The sequence below is a fragment of the Thrips palmi genome, unplaced genomic scaffold, assembly GCF_012932325.1.
Source record: "Thrips palmi isolate BJ-2018 unplaced genomic scaffold, TpBJ-2018v1 HiC_scaffold_7, whole genome shotgun sequence".
Classification (NCBI taxonomy): domain Eukaryota; kingdom Metazoa; phylum Arthropoda; class Insecta; order Thysanoptera; family Thripidae; genus Thrips; species Thrips palmi.
This window is the reverse complement of record NW_023144634.1, coordinates 5,264,735-5,289,291: the sequence shown is the minus strand read 5'-3', so window position 1 is coordinate 5,289,291 and position 24,557 is coordinate 5,264,735. Positions and strand designations below refer to the sequence as shown.

Sequence of the window (24,557 nt, the reverse complement as noted above, 5' to 3'; positions counted from 1 at the left end):
ACTAACAATTTGGACTGGTATTTAAAAAAAATTGATTAAAAAAACAAGACATTAACACTGCCGGCACAGAGTCCTTTGCAGTTGTTTCATTAAAACACGAACAAAAATTTTCAACGTGAGGAGAGTCCAGCTTATCTGGCCGTCAGCCTGCCAACGAGAGGCTAGGCCACCCGCCGCACAGAGGCGATAAGCGTGAGGCCTAGCGGCCGTCCTCGGGCGCTCTCAAGGTGAGGCCCATTGCGCAACCACTCGCACTTTCAGCCAAAGCGACTCACCGGCACGGCACGCCAAGACACGGAGCCACTGACCTGCCAACCAAAGAAGAGGAGCGTTAGAAGAGAGCAGCGCAGAACACACTTTCACATTACAGATTTGTCGTGATGAGACGAACGGACGGCTGCTCTGGTTTCATAATTTTAAGGACAAGGTATCGCCATTTGGTAAAAAAATGCAATTCAATATGAATACACTAGTTGATGTGTGAAATTTGAGACAAATTTAGAACGTCTGTGCTCCGCACCATTTTTTTGCAAGAAGACAACTATATACCCACACGTCGAGACACACGTTTGAAACCTTATTAAGTATTTTGAGCATGTAAGTTAAAAAGTATTTACTGTGTGACACGAAAAAAAATTCGTAAATTATGCAGTATTATCTTCGCAAGCTTATATGTGCTCAAAATACTTCGTTGTAATAAGCTACATTCGTTTGTAAATCCGAAAAAAGTTTGTGAGGTTTTTAAAGTGCAAGTCCCTGTAAGTTGGGCTCCTGCGGCGAGCTGAAAGGCAACCATGTGACTCGCGCCCCCCGCCAACAGCGGCGTAGGCAACCCAACTCTCATGCAGGGCACTGGAGCAACAGCTCTGCGGGCAAGTGAGGCCCAGGCCCGCCTCTACAAACGCGTCCACGCAGCGCCGTCGAGGCTGGCAGCCCAAACTACGCGACCGAGACACGCCTTCACGGCCACGGTGCCGAGAGGGGCCGCGAGGGGGGAGGGGCAGGGTCGGACCGGTCGTGTAATTGGAGCAGTCTGCAGACAGAGCAGCGTTTTCGGTATTGGCATTTTTATACCACTCTCGGTTTCAAGTTCGTCCCGGCCGGCTATCACCCCAAGGCGCACACAAAGGCAGCAAGGCAGCCGGGGGACGAGAAAAATAAAAAGACGGCGATGCAGCCACCGGCGTGTCAGCGGCCAAAACCGCGTCGCCCACACCGGGTCCGCAGGGGCCGTCCGACCAGACAAAGGGGCCTGGCCCGTAAACAAGAAACACGCCGGGTTTCGACAAGCCGCGCCGACGGCCGGGTCAGACCAGCCAAGCATTTGTACGCAGATCAACACATTCTTTTATTCTGAAACAATTATCCCTACTGAAAAAAACTAATAGTGTAGCATTTTAAAAAAAGGACCGTTGCCAAGAAGTCCCCGCTGACACAGCGCATTGCTGGCAATGGGGATCTCCCAGGACCGTGCGGAACGGAGCGATTCCCAGGAACGGCCGGCGGTGCAGTGTGTCAGCGTGCCTGTGTGCGCACGCGAGGGTGGAAGAGGCAGGGGCAGCCAGTTGCCTCACACCCAGCATCGGAAATTGACCGTTAATTATACAGTGCGGCTGACTGCATGCCGCAAAAACGCACCGAAGCAACCATCTTTATCGCCCAAAAAGTGGTTGTTTTCTGCGAGCGCAGTTGGTGTGAAGTGCGCTTTGTTATAACCGTGCCAACAAACGCACAGTTGGCTAGAAGACCGTTAAACGCGGCCAAACAAAACTCTTGACGCGTTTTGAGCCCCACGCTAAACAGGACTCGAAACAAACGTGTGACACCCCACCAATAAATTTCTCCTTCAGAGAGCAATCTATTGGTGGGGTCACACGTACGGTTCGAGTCCCATTTCACGACTCTGGAGGCATCCACCGGATCCACCGGTCTTCTGGCCCACTGTGCGTCCCAAACGCGCCGCGTGCCCTGCATACAAGGGCCAGCTTTGGCGCGCACTGCAGTGTTGGCGGTTGCCCCACGGATTGAGTGTCCGCCTCGCACTCCACCCGCTTCGCCCTGTCATGGCGGCCAATGAAGCCGCGGCTCGCAATTAGCTTTCATTAGAAACAACTGGCGAGCGAGCCCCGCCTGCCTCCGCCTGCCCCACCGCACGCCGGATAACGCCGAGTCAATTTTCATTGCCCACACACACGTCATTTTCCCGCGCTTGACACTTTTTTCTGGTTCCGGCGTCCTTGTCGAATTGGCGCCATTTTTCTCAAACCAGTCGCAGAGCAATGCAAGCAATGTGCCAAGGCTGGCCCCGATTGTTTTGTCGCGCGTGCTGCGCGCGCCGGTGGGCGGCCGGGAGCTCCAACAATATTGACCTAGGGCGTAACACACAGACCTTCGTCTGGAGTGGCGCGAGGAACGCCCATCTTCAACCATCGGAAAAATTCACACGTCGAGCTATTTTTTTTTTTTTTTGGAGGGCATGGCTTTGGTGAGCATGCGTGCGAAGGATTGTTCGGGCGAATTCGTAGGGACTGGATCGCGCGAAGGTGTGGACGGTGACTCAGATAGTGAAGAAACCATCCTGGAGATAATCGGGTGCCGAATCTCTCGCGATTCTGAGCGGCGCCCGGCAGCCCAGCTACTTAATCGGGCGGGTTGCTCGCACGGCCGGACGGCCGAACGAGCCGAACGCCTCGAGGTGGCCGCGGGCGGTAGAGTCCCCTCTATGTTGGGAAACCATCTGCCCCAATTTGGGCGGTAATTGCATTGACAAAGCAAAGCCCAATAAGGTGGCGTTTTTCGGCGAAACTATGGCGACATCAACCAAGGTTTGGGGTTCAGACTGCACTATTCCCCCTTTCTCATCCCTATTTTTATTGTTTTATTTTTAAATGGCATGCACGAACACAGACAAAATTTGACCGTAAAAATCAGCGCCTGGAAGAACAAACTATTCGGCTAAGTGCCGAACAGCATTGCGGTATGAGAAAGTTACGCGTGCGCACAATGAGATTGAAATGAACGTCAAGATACAGTTGACACTTGCCCCGCTCGCGCGGCCCAGTGCGGAAGGCTGTCAATCTTAAAGTGCCGCAACTGATACCCAGAAAAAAATATTTCCGTGTAACAATTTTTTTCTGCACGGTATTGACATAGTTATTGGCATGCACTTTCAATCATTGATTCCCTTACCGGGCACCAAACAAAGAGTGAGGCGCTTCCTTGCGCCCCACACGGAACATCGCTCGGGCCCCGAAACCGGGTGGGAGGGGGCCGTCCCGGGCCGTCCCCACGGGCCCCCGCTACCCCCGAGGGCCCCCGCCGGCGGCTCGCTTCAAGTGGTTCGCAACCGACGTTGATTTTGTATAAAGGCCCGGGGAGGCGAGAGACCGTTACTCAGTCCCCAGCAGCACCCGTCAAGCACGCACGCAGACACCATGGCGTTCAAGGTAGGCCGAGTAGCAGGGCAGCGCGCACAGCGCTCATCGACTTGAGTCATCAAATTGTGTTTACATTAGGGTGACATTTCTTTCAGCTCATCGTTCTGGCAGCTCTTGCCGCTATGGCTCACGCTGGAGCCATCGGCGTAGCTACTCCCGTAGCTACTCAGTACGCCACCCCCGTCGCCCACGCCTACGCCGCCCCCGCCGTGGTGCACGCCGCCCCCGCCGTCGTGCAGAAGAGCGCCGAGTACGACCCCAACCCCAGCTACGCCTTCGAGTACAGCGTGTCGGACAGCCACACCGGCGACGACAAGAGCCAGCACGAGTCCCGCCAGGGCGACGTCGTCCAGGGCCAGTACTCCCTCAACGAGCCCGACGGCACCCGCCGCACCGTGGACTACACCGCCGACCCCGTCAACGGCTTCAACGCCGTCGTCCACAAGGAGCCCGCCCACACTAAGGCTATTGTCGCGCACGCCGCCCCCGCTGTGCACGCCACCTACGCCGCTGCTGCCCCCGCTGTCCACACCACCTACGCTGCCGCCACCCCTGTGGTCCACGCCGCTCCCGCTGTCCACGCTACCTACGCCGCTGCCCCCGTCGCTCACGCTAGCTACCCCGTCGCCCACGCCACCTACGCCGCTGCCGCTCCTGTGGTCCACGCTGCCCCCGCTGTCCACACCACCTACGCTGCTGCCACCCCTGTGGTCCATGCTGCTCCCGCTGTGCACGCTACCTACGCAGCTGCCCCCGTCGCTCACGCTAGCTACCCCGTCGCCCACGCCACCTACGCCGCTGCCCCCGTCGCCCACGCCACCTACGCTGCTGCCGCGCCCGTCGTGCACGCCGCTCCCGCTGTCCACGCTACCTACGCCGCTGCTCCCGTCGCTCACGCTGCCTACCCCGTGGCCCACGAGACCTACGCTGCCACCCCCGTAGCCCACGCTACCTACGCCGCTGCCCCTGTGGCCCACGCCACCTACGCCGCTGCCCCCGCTGTCCACGCCACCTACGCTGCCACCCCCGTGGCCCACGCTACTTACGCCGCTGCCCCCGTGGCCCACGCCACCTACGCCGCTGCCCCCGTGGCCCATGCTACCCTCGCACCCACCTAGGGCACGCTGCCCCCGTCGAGTTCCATCATTAAGTTGTGCTAGACTTGAGGTGCACTGCTGTGCCTGTTTTGTAGCTACCTAACACGCTGCTGTGTTCACGTAGTACCCCGTGCTTCTCAACCTACCCCCCTTCGAATGTGCTCACATACTAGTCACTTGCCCACGCACAAATTACGGTTGCATCCGTCCGTGACGCACACAGTCCTCCCCCCGGGGACGCCACCTAGCCGCTGCCTGTGGCCCATGATAATCCTCGGCCGCGCCACGAACGTCGATTTCTTCATTAATGTGATGATTTATTGGGGGTCGTTCTGATGTGACTGTTTAGAAGAACCCCAATAAATTCGTGTGAACAAGGCCAACTCCCAACCGACTGGGCTGTCTACGGCCTCCACGGCCACCGCCGCGCTGCCCGCGCAATGCACGCCACCGCACGCATCGCGAGGAACGACCCGGGCAGTCCATTGGTCTCCGCCACGGTCTCCGGCGACACAGCGACACACTCATAACGATCCTATCTCTGCGTGTAGGTCAGGCCAGTGGCTGCACCAAGGCCCGCTGCAGGAAGCGCGCGGTGCAGTAGGAAGTGGCGCTCTTGCATTGTACGCCCCTCGCCCGGCCTGGTCTCTGCTCACGAACGACCCGGGGGCTTCCAGGGAGGGCGCGTCGCGCGAACAATGAGCCCAAGCCCTCTGCTGGGAGACACTGAAAAACTCAATAACAGCGCCACTGACCAAAATTACCGTGGCTTTCCCAACTCACGGAAATAAAGACTCGAAACCAGCACGTTTCGTCGTCATACACTTTAGCGTGGGTTCCGACATATTGCCGGGCATCGGCCCTGTGCATGACTGGGCGGGGTCAAATCTAGAGCGCGGCCATGGGACCCTTGCCCTCGGCCCCGAAATACACTGCGCCGACCGGACGGGCGCGGGAAGCGCGACGCCTCCCTTCACTGCCAAAGTTCCAACGACCACCACGTGACACCTTCATTCGCCCAGGGTATCTCTAAAGAACAACGTATTTTCATTAATTTTTTGTTCGTTTGAGTGAATGTGTGCATTTCATTTAATTTCTGCGCTCTTAGATCACAGACGAACACGTAATGCGGACTTGATTGTGCTGAAATAAAATGGGGCGTTTGAGGGGCCGCCTGGCGCGCCGCAGCTCGTTGCCGATTAGAAGCGCCGAGCCGAACCCCGCCGCCGTCGCCGTGCATTGTTGCGACACGAAGTTGATTCATGGAACGAATCCCAAAGCGCTCTACTCCGTCTGGAACGCCCGCCCCGCCCCGCCCCAGCCAGTCCCACTCAACGACTCCCCGGCCAGACAGAAACTAACCGATCATCAGCGGAAACAAACTCCAGCGAGGGGATCGCACCGACCTTTTCCTTTTATTACACGAATCACTGCGTTTTCTTTTATTTGTCACGCAGCCCGGTGTACTCTCGACTCCAGCTGCAAACGGCCCGTCCAAGGCAAGATCGGAGCGATCGGAAACAGGTAAAGGACCACAATGGAAAAACAGGACCTCCATAAAAAGGCGGGCAGGGGAAAAAAACCTCGCTGGAACATCGCCAGGTTCTGCACCCCCCGAAACTTCAATACAGGACTCGTTGCCGTAAAGTCCCTGCTGTCACCAACACTCAACGCGACCAAGGTCTGCAGCAACGATGCACTCCAGCGCGCTTAAGGGATCCATCACGCATTTTATCGCTGCTCCAAGTGACTCGGAGCCGGTCACTAGGCCACTGCGCAGGAATCTACGTGCGTTCTAACCGCCTGGCTACTTTCTTTTCTCCCCCAAAACGACAAAGGAACACAAACTAGCACTGTTTTTCAAACACACACAAAAAAACAGCCGTTTGCGAGCGAGGGGCCTAAACCACTCAAATAAACGACCGCCATACATCGTTAACTTTTAATTTTAGGGTTATGGCGCAAAGAATGAATATAATTACAAGGCCCCGCACGGCCATAGTGATCACCCAGTGCGGTGCCGCGCTGCTGCGCTGCCGTGAGGTCAGGGGGAGTGGCCGGATAGTGGCCGGCGGCAAACGAGACGCACGGCCCGAGCATTGAGAGCTCGCCGAAGTGACATTTGCCGTGTGTGCGCACTTGAGGTGCATGAATCGCTTCCGCGGTCGACACTCCAGTCGCTCCCCCCGCTTCCTCCCTTTCCGCGCTACGCTACGCCAGGCCGAATGGCCGCCGCCCTACGCGACGATGCGCCACCTGTCTGCCAAAGATTGACAGAGTGCTGCACGGCCCGCCGCCACGCCCAGCGGAGCGGCGACGTGGGCCAGGACTATGGGCCCGCGGGCCTATGACCCTGACATGAAACGCCATGAGCGTTGGCCGTGGCAAGGCGGCGCGGTGAGGCGGGGCTGGGTGTGGCCGGCGGCCGGCCGGTTATTGGTCACTACCGGAGGCTCGGCTTGGCGGGAAACGATAGACGGGGCGGAGGGGCGGCCCAGAGGCCCAAAGGCCCGAAATGCACGTGGACCGCGGGGACCGAGGCGGCAGGCCGGGCGTGTCAACGGCGGGGAGGCGGGGGGCGGGGAGCAGGCTGGAGGGGCATGCATCACCTATATAACGCGCCGCGGCCGGCCATTCAGCACAGTCAGCCACAGACAGCACCACCATGGCATTCAAGGTGGGTCCCAAAGGATAACGCAGCTTTAAAGTGAACCTCAAGCAACGTTGTGCATCGCAGTGCTAACAGTGCATCAGTGAACAGTTGGAAAACAGTTCGGGTTCAGAAAATAGTGTAGTGAAGTGCGCGTGCCGTCTTTAAGACTCATTCTTAAACGTTTTTGGTTTCTGTTCTCAGTTCGTCGCTTTCGCCGCCCTCCTGGCCGCCGCCAACGCCGGAGTGGTGCCCGCCGGCCCCGTGGCCTACGCCGCCCCCGCGGCCTACGCTCACGCCGCCCCCGTGGCCTACGCCGCCCCTGCTGCGTACGCCCACGCCCCCGTGGCCCACGCCTACGCCGCCCCCGCTGCGTACGCCCACGCCCCCGTTGCCTACGCCCATGCCCCCGTCGTCGCTAAGGCCGTCGCCGCCCCCGTCCTCGCCAAGACCGTCGTCGACACCGACTTCGACCCCAACCCCAGCTACAACTACGCCTACGACATCCATGACTCCCTGACCGGTGACAACAAGAACCAGCAGGAGTCCCGCCAGGGAGACGTCGTCCAGGGCTCCTACTCCCTGGTTGAGCCCGACGGCACCCGTCGTACCGTCGAGTACACCGCCGACCCCGTCAACGGATTCAACGCCGTTGTCCACAAGGAGGCTGCCCACGCCGTCGTCAAGGCCGTTGCCGCCCCCGTCGTCGCCAAGGTCGCCGCCCCCGTGGCCTACGCCGCCCCCGCCTACGCCCACGCCGCGTACGCCCCCGCCGTCCACTCCTACGCCGCCCCCATCGCTAAGGTGGCCGCCCCTGTCGCCTACTCCGCCCCCGCCTACGCCCACGCTGCGTACGCCGCCCCCGCCGTCCACTCCTACGCCGCCCCCGCGGTCCACTCCTACGCCGCCCCCATCGCTAAGGTGGCTGCCCCCGTGGCCTACTCTGCCGCCCCTGCCGTCTACTCGGCTTCCTACGCCTCCCCCTACGCCACCTACCACCACTAGAATCCTATTGTAATAATTTATGGGCTTCGCAACTGCCATCACCTATTGTGAAAATAGAAATGTGATAGTGTATGTTTTAATACACAAAACCAAATAAACAAATTATTTAAAACAAATCATATTTTTTCTTTTCCTGTCTAAATGGTCATAGAAGATATTAAATGGAAACTGCTTTCATACACCTACATGAAATTATTACAGAAGTTGTAGACGTCACTGTAAAAAGAGGATGCAACAGAAAGAGTCTCTAAAGTCAAGTTTATCTGCTAGTTTTGAGGGGCTTTAAATAATGGAACACACCTTGTCTTGGAAAAGATAAAATTTTAAAGCTTAGGTGCTTTTGGGGTCTGTTCCTGGCGTCTACTGGAGCAGAAAATAAAAAGAAGTATCACCCGCACGCTCCAACAGCAGATTCAGCTGTTTGGCTGTTTTTTGTGGGGCCAAAAACTCACTGCACCCGGAGACCTTAACGCCGGTAAAGACGACAGACCTCCGTCGTATCACGTGCAAACGCACTACGAATAAAGACTGTTGCGTTGTCAAAAGAAAACGTGGCATGCAACACAAGACACCTAAAACGGCTTAAACATCAACTATACATAGGTGTCTCGCTATTCAAAGTGAGGCATCCTACCAAGTTACAAGTTTTTGCGAGTGGCACAGTTTGCTTCACTTGGCATGGTTGCCCATCGTCGCAACACAAACAAATAGCAGGGACCACTAATTTATCTTACCAAAGCAAATACATGTATTTCCAAATTAAATTTTGGGTTTTGAACGTAGGGGAAAGATGACAGATGTATGGATTCACAGTAAAAATAAAGGAATACTTTGCATTTATTGACCAAGCATTAGGCACTGTTGAAGGTTGTTGTAGAGAACAAAGATATTCAAATGAAGAAGACTGAGGTTAAAAGCAGCAATTTAAAAAAAACGCAATTGGGCTGCACGAAACAGGGTCACGGTTGTCAAAAAATGGGAAACACGAACTTCAACTATTTGCAAACACGGCAAACAACGCTTCATGTCCATTTTATTTGAACATTTCTACCAACGGGCTAGTGGTGAGACGCTTGGTGTCTGCGTTTCAAACAACGAAACGCTACTGTTACCTTAAAAGACAACAACAATTTAATACTACAATTCACAGCCCATGGTTTTCTTTTAAAAAGGTAGAACAACGAAAGATCCTGAGTTTTTAACCAATGACCCTCACAAAGTTGCATTAAAAAGCAGGCGGTCACGAAGCGGGCAGATTCTGACAAGGACCAAGAAGGACCGGACGGGTCCACCGGTCAATTGGGGAGGGGAGAGTGGTCCAGGCGGGAGGGGCGCTTGGTGTATATATATCGCGGCGCGAAACAGGAGCAGGCACAGTCACCGACACAGCACAGCCATGGCTTTCAGGGTACGCACAAAAATGCAGATACTGGACCGCGGGCAGAAGAGTGGTTCCTGGTGTGGCCACAACGTTAACTAACCACGTCATTTTCTGTCTCCAGTTCGTCGCCTTCGCCGCTCTCCTGGCCGCCGCCAGCGCCGGAGTGGTGCCCGCCGGCCCCGTGGCCTACGCCGCCCCCGCGGCCTACGCTCACGCCGCCCCCGTGGCCTACGCTGCCGCCCCCGTGGTTGCCCACGCCAAGACCGTGGTCGACACCGACTACGACCCCAACCCCAGCTACAACTACGCCTACGACATCCAGGACTCCCTGACCGGCGACGCCAAGAGCCAGCAGGAGTCCCGCCAGGGTGACGTCGTCCAGGGCTCCTACTCCCTGGTTGAGCCCGACGGCAGCCGTCGTACCGTCGAGTACACCGCCGACCCCGTCAACGGCTTCAACGCCGTCGTGCACAAGGACGCCCCCGCCGTCGCCGTCAAGGCCGTCGCCGCCCCCGTCGTCGCCAAGGTCGCCGCCCCCGTGGCCTACGCCGCCCCCGCTTACGCCCACGCCGCGTACGCCCCTGCTGTCCACTCCTACGCCGCCCCCATCGCTAAGGTGGCCGCCCCCGTCGCCTACGCCGCCCCTGCCTACGCCCACGCCGCGTACGCCGCCCCCGCCGCCTACGCCAAGGTGGCTGCCCCCGTCGCCTACTCCGCCGCCCCCGCCGTCGCTGTGGCGTCCTACTCTTCCCCCTACGCGACCTACCACCACTAGAAACCAATTTTAAAAACTTAGTAGACGCCAGAGATGCGACTTAAGTTGCAACCCCTGACAAAAAAATTAAATAAACAAATTTAAAACCCAACTCTTTGTATTGTCCTTGAATCGTCGACTTTTCCCTCTATTTGAAACAATTTCACTGGTACAGGGGGTCTTTGAAGAAATGCATACGAGTACGTACTAGTACAACAAATCGTTTCTATGACAGCTGTCATTTACAGAACACGAAAAAGATCAACGCTTCCAGAAGGGGAAGCCAAATTGGCGAGGGGTCTGCCACTGACTAAAATTATGTACAACTGAGAAAGCATAGTGCGTTTCCACTCAATTCAGTCATGCTTTTTGCCAACTTGCAGGCGTTTGTTTCACAAATCGCCAGCGTACGACGTTTCTCATCTAAAATCTAATCGAGTGGCAGTGAGTGTAGGCTGGCTTCGTTCAATGAGTGCAAAAAGTGGCAGACGCCTTGCAAGTGTACCGCGAAAAATCCATACCTAACGTAATTCTTGGCAAATGCAGAGTACTTTACTACGTAAAATCACTTTTAATAAAGGGTAGGCATGGGACGTGCAACATAGTCCAATGTGGTCTCCAGGTTTTTTTTCGAGGGGCACAAAGGATCGAATAAAAGTAAGAGAAAAGAAACAGCAAAGGGGCCGACAACATTTGAATCGAAACGAAATGACCGACCTCCATCCCAGTATGCCGCGTGCGGTTTTGTTTATCAAGGGACCCCACAACGCGGAAGGGCCTCCTGCAGGCGTTCCGAGGCTGGGTCATGACGCAGGGGCGGACCTTGAGTCCCTAGATCCAGTGTAGATACCGACAGTAATTTCTGTAGGGACTCCATTCAAATAATGCGACCACGTAGCTGCGCTGCACTTCGAGGACAACACACGCACAGAGCTGTGATGGAAGCGAGCAAACGGGCTGTCCAAGATCAGCTTTTCGCAACAGAAGGTTTCCTCAAATACAAGCATTTAGAACGCATAGGGGTTAACAAGCCAATTTTTAACAGGCCAGTTTTCAGAAATGTGCTGACATACCTCAACATTTAACTTCTGTTTCGTCCACGCACAAAACAACATGCAGCTTGTGAACATAGCCCGTAAATACCTAGTAACCGAACAACGGAGACAAACTTGACGGCAAAATCTCGAAGCACCCAGTCAATGCTTGTTCGCTAACGTGACAACGGCAAGAATTTTTGCAACCGGCTGGTAGAGAAACACAAACACACTCGAGCACTATCTGTCCGCGCTAATTGCCAAACGACCGGACAGACAAAACCACGAGGCAGTGCAAGTGCAGAGGGCAGGGAGCAGGACCTTGCAGGACGTGGAGGGGTGAGACTGGCCGGGGCGTGGCGGACGCCTCGGCGGACGCGGTGGGGCGCGATGGAGGGGCTGGCACGCGCACCGCACGGCCGGGGCACCGCACCAGCATCAGGGAGGTATATAACGCCACCCGCGGGAACAGGCGGCACAGTCAGCCACCAACAGCACCACCATGGCATTCAAGGTGGGTCCCCGTGGTTCCCGCCGTGGGCCTCGGCCACGTGGTGGGCGCAGCTCCCTGGATTAGTGCCCGCCACGTGGCCAAGTAGTGCGTGTTCTAGTGCGTCTGGTGAAAACCCCGCGAGTGGAAAGCTACAAAGTTCTTCGAGCAGTGCAAACGAGCTGGATACGACACACCACGGGAAGCTGACGGTAATGTACCAAGCGGTTGGTAACAAGTTCTTTGGTTATCTGTCTCCAGTTCGTCGCCTTCGCCGCCCTCCTGGCTGCCGCCAACGCCGGAGTGGTGCCCACCGGCCCCGTGGCCTACGCCGCCCCCGCGGCCTACGCTCACGCCGCCCCCGTGTCCTACGCACATGCCGCCCCTGTGTCCTACGCCGCCCCCGCTGCGTACGCTCACCATGCCCCCCTGGCCTACGCCGCCCCCGCCGTGGCTAAGGTTGCCGCCCCCGTCGCTTACGCCGCCGCCCCCGTCGTCGCCCACGCCAAGACCGTCGTCGACACCGACTTCGACCCCAACCCCAGCTACAACTACGCCTACGACATCCATGACTCACTGACCGGTGACAACAAGAACCAGCAGGAGTCCCGCCAGGGAGACGTTGTCCAGGGCTCCTACTCCCTGGTTGAGCCCGACGGCACCCGTCGTACCGTCGAGTACACCGCCGACCCCGTCAACGGATTCAACGCCGTCGTGCACAGAGAGCCCGCCCACGTCAAGGCCGTCGTCGCCAAGGTGGCTGCCCCTGTGGCCTACGCCGCCCCCGCTGCCTACGCTAAGGTGGCCGCCCCCGTCGCCTACGCCGCCCCTGCTGCCTACGCTAAGGTGGCCGCCCCCGTCGCCTACGCCGCCCCCGCGGCGTACGCCCACCCCGCCCCTGTGGCCTACTCCACCCCCATCGCCAAGGTCGCCGCCCCCGTCGCCTACGCCGCCCCCGCTGTGCACTCGTACGCCGCCCCCGCCGTGCACTCGTACGCCGCCCCCGCCGCCTACGCCAAGGTGGCTGCCCCCGTGGCCTACTCCGCCGCCCCCGCCGTCTACTCGGCTTCCTACTCCTCTCCCTACGCCACCTACCACCACTAGATGTACCTACCCTCATCCTCATCCCTTGTAAATATTGTGATAGTGTATGTTTTAGTACACGGTGCCAAATAAATTATAAACAAAGCGAACCTCTACGCCTGTGCAATTTCAAACCTTCACAAAAACCTCCACGAGTCCAAGCACAGAAGCAAGGGCAGCAAAAAACCCATCGTGAAAACATCTCTGCCCAGCAGAGCGATTGCACACAGCACCGTTGAGGGGCGCTCCATGAGTGCGAGAGAGACGGAGGCACGGCAGTGCACGGCAGCCCGCCCTCAGCGACGCGCTCTAATAAGACGGCTGGCCATCCGATTAGAGGTCGCGGGGCTGGCGCGGTGGCCGGGGCTGCCGGGGCGACTCGGCGCCGACCGGTCTCCTCGAATTATCCGCACGAAGGATAGTAGCGCTACTTGCTTGGGCATGCGGCCCGCGTAGCACAGCGCAGCGTAGCGCGCTGCGTGTTGCGGTGGGGTCACAATGCGACGCGGGAGGGCGCACAGAAGACTGACTCCGAGAGTCGTTTTCGTCGCTCTGTCTCTGTCGGACCTATAGGAGTGCTCCATGAGTGCGAGAGAGACGGGTCGACGAAAACGACTCTCAGTCTGCTGGGCACGGCGCGGCACGCTGCAGCCCGACGCACGCGCACTGCACTGCTTTGTTTGGTCTACACCTTGTGGCACCGCGGCCGCCGGGCCCGGGAGCGACGCGACCCCACGCTGGGGCTTGTTGTGGGGTCAAAAAGACGCCTAGAGAAACAAACAGTAAAAAGCGGTAAAAAGAAAAGGTCAAGATTACCGCGTCAAAATCGCAAACATAAAACTGACACGTTTCAGCAAAGTGTCACACGGCTGAACTAGTTCGCGTGTTATATTTCCTCCTCATTGACCTGTTCTTTCATCCCCACCTACACTCTAAATCATACACTACGCATGCAACGCGAGACAGCGCGCACACGACCTATTTACCGGTCACCAAAAACAACAAATAATTTACTGTCGCGCTAGGCCGGGCTGGCACAGGCCCGGCCACTGGTCGTGGGCGACCCTCCGACCCGCCCGTTCCCGACCCGCGGCGCACCGACACTGTCGTCAGGTGCACCGCCGGCACCGCCCCAGTACCCGAGACTCGCAAAAATAAACAACTTGCTTCAAAGCTTCCACGTTTCGGTCGCAACTTATCTGCACCAGTGGACAGCAATTAAAACGGTCGGCATCGAAACAAACAGACAGGTCAAAGTCACTGCGACATTCGCAGCTAGTCCCCGCCGCCGGGGACCGAAACCCAACTTCGCCGGTGGAAAAAGAATTTTAATTAACGCCACGGCATTTCCACCTTTTTCTTTTTTTTCCAGTGCAGTTCAGTGTCAAGCGGCGCGGCCTGAGAGTGAGTGACAGTCTAGTTAGGCAACACGTGCGGGGTAGCGCGGCGGATACGATGGTCTGGGCCATCCCACCAGCCGCACCAGCCGCGCTAGCTCATTCAATCGACCAGTCCAGCGGCCGGACTCCAGCCCGCCCCGCCCCCCCGCCCCGCCCCGCCCCGCCTCGGACGTCCATCGACTCAGAAGCGCGAGCACCGCGCGCAACAAACTTGCGGTTTAATTTAAGCGCGCTTTCAAATCGGCCACCGTGACACTTTTTATCCGCGCTCGCCAGTCGAAACACCCCCGGGCTGCATTAAACATTCCACGAGAAGGAGAGCAGGATCGCTACTGCCACGCGTGTCAACGAAAGGTCGCCTCGCTCCATTTTTCAGTTCCTTCGGAAAGCGCGAAGTCCTCACGGCTAACAAAGATCCGGGCCCTAGTGAGGCCGAGAGGCCCAAACCCACAGCAAGGGCGGGGCCAGGCAGGGCGGGGCGGGGTGGCAGTGACATTGACCGCTGCCATTTCTGCGTACGCCTTTCAAGTCGGTATTGTTTTCCGGCGCCCCCCCCCCCCCTCCACGTCGCGGTCACGACTCCCTCACACGGTTTCCGTTTCCCACAGTCACGCCTACGAAAACAGCGGGGCGACCGATGCTGTTCGCGGCTTGCAGAAGCCCGTCGGTTCGGAGCGCAAAAAGGCTGTGCAGGGAGTGACAGTGATCTGAGCACGCCTCTCTCTCTCTGCTTCGGGACTCGGAGCCGAATATACCGGCTGGCTGGCTGCGCGTGGCTCGCTCCGCGGCCCGGCCTGCCCCACAGTGTGCCCCACAGTAGGCGCCACCCGTCCTTGCCCGGTGCGCTATCATCAACCTGTCCACCGCCCTGATGAGGTCGCTGCGCTGGTCGCTGCGTTGGTCGCTGCGCGGGTCGCTGGCCGCCGGGCCAACAAATCATCGGCCCGGTCACAACGCGCCCGATTGGCACACACGCCGTGGAAGCAAACGAAAAGGCGCAGTCGCGTCCAAACAGAGAAAAACTTAAACAAAAAAAATTAAAATAAAAACTTATACTAACCTGACTTACCTACCAGAAATGGCGTTTCCTTTTAAAGAAAGCGTCCTGTGCACCCCAGCAAACGAGCTTCTTAAACGTATTTTTCCCTTTCCATTTTGAAAAAAATAATTCTTGAGACCAGCAGCTTTGAAATTTTCCTTGCCACAATCGCGCGCCGGTTGCCGGCGGCGAAATTATGCACACGTATTTGCACTGGACTAATCGGGCGCGGCGAGCCTCGCGCGGGGACCTTTACTCTTAAGGCTTTTCCAATTAAGTGCGATATTGTGCGTCGTCGCGATGTCGCATATAGGGCGGCCAAGGCTGCGGCCACTGCGGCGCACGCACCGAGTTGTGTGTGTGTGTGTGTGTGTGTGTTTGTTTTTAAGTGTGAGTGTGTGTGTGTGTTTAAGTGAGTGTTTGTGTGTGCAGGTCCCGACACAAGGTGTGGTCGATTAAAAAGGGCGGCGGAAGGTTGCACGTGGCGACATTTCATTTCCCGAAACCACTGCTCCGGCAAGGTTGGGCCGGCGCCATCAAAACGGGTGAGAGTCCAGGAGCTAATCAGAAAGATAATGATTCTTATTTTAATTATTATCATATCATGAAAATAATCATCGAGGTTCAAAATGAATAATGTGGTGAAAACAAGAGCAAGGAGAAAGCACGGTGTCTTTGGTACAAAAACTTTTGCGTCACTCGGAGATCAAGATGCACCGAGCGCGGCGACAGTGCGGCCGCGCGGACAATGCGACTTCCTCGCACTGCACTGTGAACTGCATGCACTTTGCACCGTCAGCCAGACGAGACATGAGTCACGCAGTCAGGCGGTATCGCACGGCCGCGTCTTTCTGCGGGGCCCTCCACCGCGAGGCGCGTGCCGGGAGACACACACACACACACACACACACACCACACACACACACACACACACACACACACACAGAGAGAGTCATTTAGCATGCGAAGCGCTATTCACGTGTTTCAGCAAACGGACAAATGGAGCTAAAGGCCTGGAAGGGCGGCGCGGCGGCTTGCCCTGCGGAGTGGGGACATGCCACGCCAAGCCATGCCAGGCCAGCGAGACCATTGTGGGCCCCATTTCATCGGCGTCACACTGACCAACATCATTCCTTGTCACTTGCCGGACTCGGCCGGACTGCAGTGACGGGTCCCAATTTGCGGCCGCAGCAGCGCCAAGGGGGGAGGGGGGATAACCTTTCCTGTCGCCCGGGATTTCTCATCGCTACCCAAGGTCATCGAAATTTTCAAAAGTTTCCCTCCCGAAAAGGGTTGGACATAATTTTAAGTCGGCTGGGAGACCGCCGACGCCGATGATGGTGCGAAAATGGGGATTGTGATTTCGAGTGCATTAACTATGATTCGAGGTTCGCGGGCCAGGGGCGGCCACCGGCAGGGCGCGCCAAGGGGTGGGGGGCACCGCGTCGATGGGGCCCGCTCGCCCCGCTGGGGGCCGCACTGGGGGCCGCATTGGGGGGTGGGGTGCAAGTGCAGTTACATCAGAGGTAGTGCCGGTATAAAGGTGAGCGTATATTCCCGAACTGACTCACTTCTCTCCGGGACGGTCGGGGCGCCGACAGCGACATGGATTTCCAGGTAGGCCCATCGGTGCGTGAAGTTTGGCGACACTCAGTGACAGCCCGCCTGGCCCAAGTTAGTGAATTCGTCTCCGAGTGGTGCGCCGGACAGGTGGTAACACGTCAGCCTAGTTTTGAGCATTTCGTGAACTAGTTATTCTGTGTGCAATTCCGCTAAAATCGGTTTTCTTTTTATCTTGGCCCGTTTCAAAATGTCGCACAAAAACTGCACCGCGACATGCAACTGTTAAATCATCCGCGAATTCCAAGTTGGCAGCACTGTGCAAATTTTTTTTCCAAGCTGCACAGCGCTTTAAAAAAAAGTGCTGCAGGTTCGAGCCACCTGGCCAGCACATTTTGTGCACCGATGCGTTGGCAACACTGTAAATATTGCCCCACCGCCTCTAAAAGTCACCTGGCAGGGAGATCTTCCATCCCGCGTGGCGCTGCTCGGCTCAAACCCTAAACATGTCCCAGGCCGAGCCCCGCGGTGCCCCCTCCCCGCAAGGGGCAGGTTCACAGCCTGATCTCTGATAGATCTGCAGAGCGGGTCGTATGCAAATGATGGTATTAGTCGACAAAAACAACAAATGTCGGTACCACATCACGCGCACGCACGCCTTCTCGGCTAAATGGTCCGAGCCGGAGGGCCCTTGGCTTCCACAAGCCTTTCGCAAGCCGGGGAAATTAATTTCAGAATCCATTTAGTGCGCGCAGCGGCCGACAATTATTTCATTCCGCGCAATGAGCTCCGCGAGAACTACTCACCAATGAGTGCACCATCATTTTTTTTTTTGCCCGTGACTCCTAACGGCCTTCCTGACCTATGGCGAGCTCACACAGAGCTGACGTTTATTTCGTTCTCGGGACCACCCCGTGGCGGGTGGCGGATCGCAGTGGGCCAGAAGAACGGTGAAGGCGGTCAAAACCCCGGACGCGTTCAAAGCCCCAGAGTCGCTAAGGAACTCGAACCGCACGTGTGACCCCACCGATGGATTGCTCTCCAAACGAGGAATCCATTGGAAGGGTCACAAGCCCGGTTCGAGTCCTGGTTAAAGCGACTCCGGAGCTCAAAAAGCGTCAAGAGTTTCAGCTGCAGCCACTGGTCTTCTGGCCCCCTGTGCGGATCCTGGATCCAGAGGTTCTTTTTCCTGGCGTGTGTCGGTCGAGGCGGCTGGCTTTAACAGTGCAGCGGACGGCCGCTCGGCATCACACGTGGCACGCGTGGCGCCACCGCAGAGCACTGCAGGAACCGGCAACAAAGGCCCGACAAAGGACTAACGGCCTAACGAAGCGGACGCCAAATCAAAGGTCAGACGCTTCGCTCTCATTAGTCGACACAAGCGGCGTTTTTTCAACGGCCGCCGCCGCGCTACCGCCGCGCTACCGCCGGGGCCCGGGTTCGAGTCCCGCCCCCGCGCTCCGCCGTTTCGCAACGCCAGACGCACGCAAAGGTCGGTTCGACGCAGCGTCCGCTCGCCGCCAAGGAGGCGGCATGGCAGGACCGGGCTGGGCCCCGCCCTGCGACAAGCGCGACAAGTGGACGCCGACCCCGCGACCCCGGGGGCGGCGCGCCGGAGCTGCCCTGCCGTCGCGCTGTCTCTCTCGCACGCCTGCGGCGTTCCGCGGTTCCGCGTGGGTGCGAGAGAGACAGCGCGACGGCGGGGCGGGCGCAGTGTCCGCGCCGCTAATCAGGCTAATCCACTAATCACGCACGTCGAGCCGGCAGCGGGCCGAGTCCGAACGGTGCTTCCGTCTCTCTCGCACTCACGCAGCCTCCCGTGAGGGTGCGAGAGAGACAGAGCGCGCGGCGCGGAAACACCAGGCGGTGATTAACGACTCGCCCCGCATCTCCGTCGCACTTGTCGTGAACACGGACAGGCTGGCGGCAGGCTCGCCCGGCGTCGCCCGGCCTGGCAGTGCGCCAAGGGGTGCCTCGGTTATTAGCGAACACTGAATCCTATTTATTGGACTCGGCTTGCCTCCGCCGTGACGTTCGCAGTGTGCCTTCGCTTACTTTTACTTCCAGCTTTTCTCCACGCTTCGTCCGCTAACGCGCTGTTGTACGTGCCTCTGCCTGCAGGTGCTCATCCTCGCGACGCTCGTCAGTGCCTGCACTGGCGTGGCGGTGGTGTCGGACGGCCCGGTGGCGTACGCCCCCCCCGGAGCGCACGCCGCCTACGCGGCCCCCGCCGTCCAGTACGCCGCGGCGCCAGCGCGGCCGCCGGGCATCACCTACACCACCACACACGCCGCCCCCGGCCACTACGCCGCCCCCAGCCACTACGCCGCCCCCGCCTACCCAGTGGCGAAGGCCGTGGCCTACCCAGTGGCAAAGGCAGAGGCCAGTCCGTACAACGCCGTGGCCTACCCAGCGGCCCCCGTGCAGTACGCACCGCCCCAGGTCCACGCCGTCGCCGCGCAGCCCCACTACGCAGCCCCGCCAGTCCACGCCGTGCAGCCCGCCCAGGCCGTCTACCCCGCCCCGCAGTACGTCGCCAAGGTGGCCGCGCCGCACGCCGTCAAGGCCCCCGTCGTGGACTACCCCTCGACGCCCGCCAAGTACACGTACGCCTACGACGTCCACGACGAGCTGACGGGCGACGTCAAGAGCCAGCACGAGAGCCGCGACGGCGACGTGGTCCACGGCAGCTACTCGCTGCTCGACCCGGACGGCACCCGCCGCACCGTGGAGTACACTGCCGACCCGGAGCACGGCTTCAACGCCGTGGTGCACAGGGAGGCCGCGTCCGTGCACAAGCAGCACGCCGCCGTGGCGCACGCCCCCGCCAAGGTGGCCTACGCCGTCCCCAAGGCCGGCCACGTCGTCGCGGCGCCCGTGGCGTACGCCCCCGCCAAAGCGGCGTACGTCGCGCCCCCGACACCCGTCGCCTACGCCGTGCCCGCCCAGCGCAAGGTCGCCTACGCCGCGCCCGCCCCAGCACACTACCCAGTGCAGGCCCACCCCGTCGCAGCGTACCCCGCGCAGCACGCTCACTCCGTGCAGCAGGCTCACCCTGTGCAGCAGGCCTACCCCGTGCAGCAGGCTCACCCTGTTCAGCCGGCTTACCCAGTTCAGCAGGCCTACCCCGTGCAGCAGGCTCACCCTGTTCAGCCGGCTTACCCTGTTCAGCAGGCCTACCCCGTGCCGCAGGCCCACCCGGTGCAGCTCTTCCCCGGCCAGCACCCCCAGGCGCCCCACAGGTCGTCCTACAGCACGTCGTACATCTCCTCGCCGGCGGGGTACCAGCAGTACCAGCACTAGAGACTGCGAGCCAACGCGCGTCTCGGTACGCCGCCCGCCCTGCGTCGGGGAAGGGCAGCGCTCGGACACTCCAGGCGGACCCAGCCGCCGAGGGGCCCTCCAGGGGACCCCGAGGGACCCTCCAGGGGACCCCGAGGGACCCTCCAGGGGACCCACCGCCCGATCTCAAGCATCACCCACTCATCGCAGCCCGTTCGCCAGCCACGTAATTCGCATCATGTTTAATTTATTGTATGCATAGTGGAAACAATAAAACTCCGCAAAACGTGTCGCTGCGTCCGTCGATCCGTCACAAAACGTCCTACGCCGCGACTCGCCAGTGTGGCGGTCAGTGCACCGCGAGTGGGGCGCGGAGGTGGGGGCGTCGGAGTGGGGGCGGGGCGGGGCCGTCCGCACTTGACGCACTCCTGCCGAAACCGCAGTTTGCCTCGCTCCGAGGCAGCGGCCCGAGCGACGGGGGGCGTCTGGAGAACAGAAATGCACATGGCAACAAGTGGGGAGGGAAAAATACGAATGGGTTCGGGGGCGCGGCCCCCCGTGGGGTCGGGCGCGGCAGCTCCTTGCTCTAGTTTTGAGGCGCACCGCGCGCACCGCTCGTGTGGGCCCCATTGAATGCAGGCCAGGTCAGGACGATTGCCCGGAGATCCCAACCATTGTCCTGTCAGAGTGCAGTCATGACAAGTTGCAAGTGCAGGACAAAAAATTACCATTCCAGACGAAAAATTGCGAGCGAACTAAATGTTTCCGCGAAGTCATTTTAGTCTCCGTCGACGCAAAGTGGATTCTGGACCTGGGCTCACAAACACACTCACACGGGTCACACACACACGCAGCGCGCCGTCGCGGGCCTACGTGCATTTGCGCCGTGGCCTAAATACGGCGACCGCGACAGGCCCTGGGCCCGTGGCTGGCCCCTGGCTGGTCCGCGCGGCGGGTCGGGTCGGGCCCTAAATCCACGCCAAGCTGCACCCACGTCCCCCACCCTACTCAGCCCGCTCGCCGAACACAGCTCATTCATTCCGCGGTTGCTAAGCCGAACAAATCTGGTTTTTCGTCCACGAAACCCACGAAACAGAACGCAAGGCGTCCGTCTGCTTTTTCTTTCGGTCTTTGCAGTGGGCACGTCACTGGCGTGGCGGGCCGTCCCGGCCGACGGGCAGACGGACGGACCGCCGCGTCGACCGAAAGGCGCCGAACTAGACCGACTAGCCCGTGATTCGCCGCCGAGACTGTGCGTGCTGCGACTCCAGGGACTCCAGGGACTCCAGGGACTCCAGCTAGGAGCATCCGGTGCCCTCCAGTCTGTACTCTGGAGTCTGGAGTCCAGACGCTCTGGAGCGGAGTCTGGAGGCTCGGGCCACGCTGCGTCGCCGCGTGAATGGCAAGGACGCCGTCGTGGCCCCGCCCCGCCGCGACCCGCCAGATCCAGTTGCTAATGACGGCGCGTTGCAGCGGCCCGATTCCGAACAATGTCTCGTCTCTCTCGCACTCGCGGGGCGTCCCTTGTGGCTGCGAGAGAGACAGGCGCTGACACGGTCCGGCCGGCAGCGCGGCGGGTGTGGCCGACGTGGCCGCCCGCGATATGTATCGTGACATTATTATTGTTTACCAAACATCTTTAAGTAGTGCACGCGCTCGCACACAAAAAATACATTCCACGCCGGCGACTTTTGAAACGGTTCGGGTATTTTCCATGCCGCCCGCATTCTCCCCGATCCGGCATGCACGTCCTGCCTGTGGCTGCCGACACGCCGCCACTGCACTGTGTTGCCAGACCCGTCCAGGAATGCCTCTGTGCAGACCACCGGCAGCGCGAACGCGCGGGCGCCGTCCGTTCGGTGGAACTTTGTCACGAGTAGCTTTCCGAGATTCCCTTCCCTGACCCTCGAAGGCACGGCATGGGCCAGTCCGCCTATTTGAACCAGTTCGATCAAAGGCCATGACGCGATACGAACGATCCAGGCAGCCGGTTCTCTCTCTCTCTCTCAGTGGCCCGCGGCGTGCCCTATGGCTGCCGCACTGGCCTTAAGGACAAAGGGCAGTGTAATGCCTGCCAAGGACGAAGGACGAAGGACTCCGTGACGCTGCAGCACGGCCGGTCCGCGCGCCGGAAATGCCCATTGCGTGCGGCACTGCTGCCACTGCCCGACGAGCGCAGGGTAGGCAACACTGCAGCACACCAGAGCGCCCGACCAACGCAGGGTAGGCAACACTGCAGCACACCAGAGCGCTGCAACAGCAGCCACTCCGTAGAATTCAAATGCAGCGTGACGCTGCCCATTGCCTAAGTAAACCTATCAGTTTAGGAGTCCACCCGTTCTGATGACTCATGCCCCCCATGTGCGAGTGTGTGCGTGTGTGTGTGGGCAAGGACTTCTCGGCCCCAGGGCGGCAATACGGCCGAGGCGTTGCCGGGCGTGGCGGGGAGCGTGGGGAGGGGGGCGAACTCACACACACACACACACCTATGACCCGAACGGGAATGCGATCCAAAATGCCACGCCACTATCATACAGCCGCGGTTTGAAATAAGTGACCGCACACATCCACGCCACTCGCTGTGTAAGTGTGGTGTGTGTGTGTGTGTGTGTGTGTGTGTGTGTGTGTGTGTGTGTGTGAACGAGAGGCAGCTAGCCTTGCACGAATTCAGTGTCATTGAGCAAAGTGCAGAGCGTTAGGCCGTTCTGTATTCAACTAACGTCCTGTATGCAACTAACTTAGGGTTCCTAGGACGAACCTGTACTTAGAATCAGCTCAGTGCTCGTATTTAAAAAAACTAGATAAACCTTACCGTGCATTGCCTTGATTGATTGATTGTACTAATTTCGGCATTTGCCCAACACCACTGTAATAATGCATAATAAAATACCTGTACAGCGCAGCAACACTCACTACGGCAGCGAAACTCACCTGCAACAGAGAAAAAGAGAGTCGGTGATGATTCGTGCAAAACGAAAACCGAATAAAAACCACAAACGTACGCAGGGGCAGACACAGGCAGACAAACACAACCGGGCGTAAGAGAGGAGAGAATCGGTTAAATCTGCATGAATTGAATTCCCTCAAAGCACACAATGGACCCTTGGCCTGCAGAATTCCCATTTGCCCTCATTAACCTGTTGGCTGCACCAACGCGCGTACAATCGCGCACACACACAAAGACACACAGGGTTCAGCCAGTGCTGCGCAGAGCACACCGCAACGTTTGAATTCAGTCGCTCGTCGACTAACCGGTAAGGTCATTACAATCCGACCACCCCAGGACCACACACACAAATGCGATCCAGCCTCCCCAAGTTATCGACTCACAAATGCACGCAATTTTTAATTAAAAATGATAAAAATTGCTTGGAATTCATTTTCATTCAAAATTGAAGCGCCTGGTATTCTTCGGTCCACCCTGTTCGCCACGAGCTTCAAGCCTGGCGCACGGACCGGTGTGCTCAAATGCGGCTAAATCGAGCAGGAATGCCTCAAGCCGGGCAGCCAAGCACCACGACCGCCAGGACGGCGAGGCGGGTGAGCTGCGCCCTGCGCGTAGGCAGCCCAACGTGCACCGGGACTGCCCGTCTATCCGTCAGCCCGTCCTGCCGCAGCCCGCGAGGCGGGAGACTTGCACGCCCGAGGGGCAGGAGAGCACTGACGCCACCGCCTCTCTTTCTGCGTTTCTTGCTCCTCCATCGGTCACACGTTTGGTCCGAGTCCCATTTAGCGGCTCTGGAGTTCAAAACGCGTGTAGAGTTTCGGCCGCCTCCCCCGGTCCTTTGGGCCACTGAGTCGACGGCAGCGTGGCCGCGGTGGCGACGGGGCAGCCCAGAACGCCGCGTCACTTCCTCGACGCTAGGGCGCGGCACCCAGGGCGTCGGGCCACGGCGGTGCGGCGGCGTGGTCCCAGGCTGACCAGGGTCAATCGTCCAGGGTCGGTCGGTCACGGCCCCGCGGCCCGCGAGGCGATAATGACACGAGCACGATACCGAATGGCAACCGGGGCGCGGGAAAGGCGCCAGCCGTGGCCCCGGAAATGCACTCCAGGAAGGCAAACTTCCACCAAAAAAAGTTACAATTTTTAAAAAAAAAACAATATAATTTAAGATTTTTTTTAAATATACAATGAAAAAGCTTGATAAAATTTAGAATTTAAAAATTTGTCGAAGTAAGAAAATTGTGCAGACTCTGAGTCCGGAAAGGATGTTCTGGGCTGGACAAACTAATTCGCGCTGTCTCATCCCCCAGGCTGTGCCAAAGCCAGGCCTCGCCCCAGGTCAGGGCCGCGAGCCACACCTAGCAACGGTCATTTCACGGGTCGCTATCTGATAAAGCGCGT

General features: G+C 58.7%; 6 protein-coding genes across 6 annotated transcripts in view; 5 read left to right on the top strand and 1 right to left on the bottom strand.

The window, feature by feature from the left end:
• The window catches only part of LOC117652469 (neurobeachin-like protein 1), a 203,738-nt gene that overhangs the window by 118,045 nt on the left and 61,136 nt on the right, over positions 1-24,557 (bottom strand). The gene's annotated exons all lie outside the window — the stretch shown is intronic.
• Positions 3,403-4,555, top strand: LOC117652474 (cuticle protein 19.8-like). The gene is made up of 2 exons (XM_034397422.1): positions 3,403-3,446; positions 3,533-4,555. The coding sequence occupies exons 1-2, from the start codon at positions 3,435-3,437 to the stop codon at positions 4,553-4,555; spliced, it is 1,035 nt and encodes a 344-aa protein (XP_034253313.1). The 5' UTR covers positions 3,403-3,434.
• On the top strand, positions 7,188-8,305 carry LOC117652477 (cuticle protein 21-like). Its single transcript, XM_034397426.1, has 2 exons — positions 7,188-7,211; positions 7,389-8,305. Exons 1-2 carry the CDS (start codon positions 7,200-7,202, stop codon positions 8,187-8,189), a joined length of 813 nt encoding a protein of 270 aa, XP_034253317.1. The 5' UTR covers positions 7,188-7,199; the 3' UTR covers positions 8,190-8,305.
• Positions 9,574-10,436, top strand: LOC117652488 (cuticle protein 21-like). Its single transcript, XM_034397438.1, has 2 exons — positions 9,574-9,597; positions 9,692-10,436. The coding sequence occupies exons 1-2, from the start codon at positions 9,586-9,588 to the stop codon at positions 10,343-10,345; spliced, it is 666 nt and encodes a 221-aa protein (XP_034253329.1). The 5' UTR covers positions 9,574-9,585; the 3' UTR covers positions 10,346-10,436.
• On the top strand, positions 11,824-13,037 carry LOC117652475 (cuticle protein 21-like). The gene is made up of 2 exons (XM_034397423.1): positions 11,824-11,872; positions 12,110-13,037. The coding sequence occupies exons 1-2, from the start codon at positions 11,861-11,863 to the stop codon at positions 12,950-12,952; spliced, it is 855 nt and encodes a 284-aa protein (XP_034253314.1). The 5' UTR covers positions 11,824-11,860; the 3' UTR covers positions 12,953-13,037.
• Positions 19,223-20,503, top strand: LOC117652496 (cuticle protein 21-like; the record flags this gene model as incomplete). The annotated part of the gene is made up of 2 exons (XM_034397449.1): positions 19,223-19,372; positions 19,532-20,503. Coding segments are annotated over 2 exons (852 nt in total), but the record flags the coding sequence as incomplete, so codon positions are not given.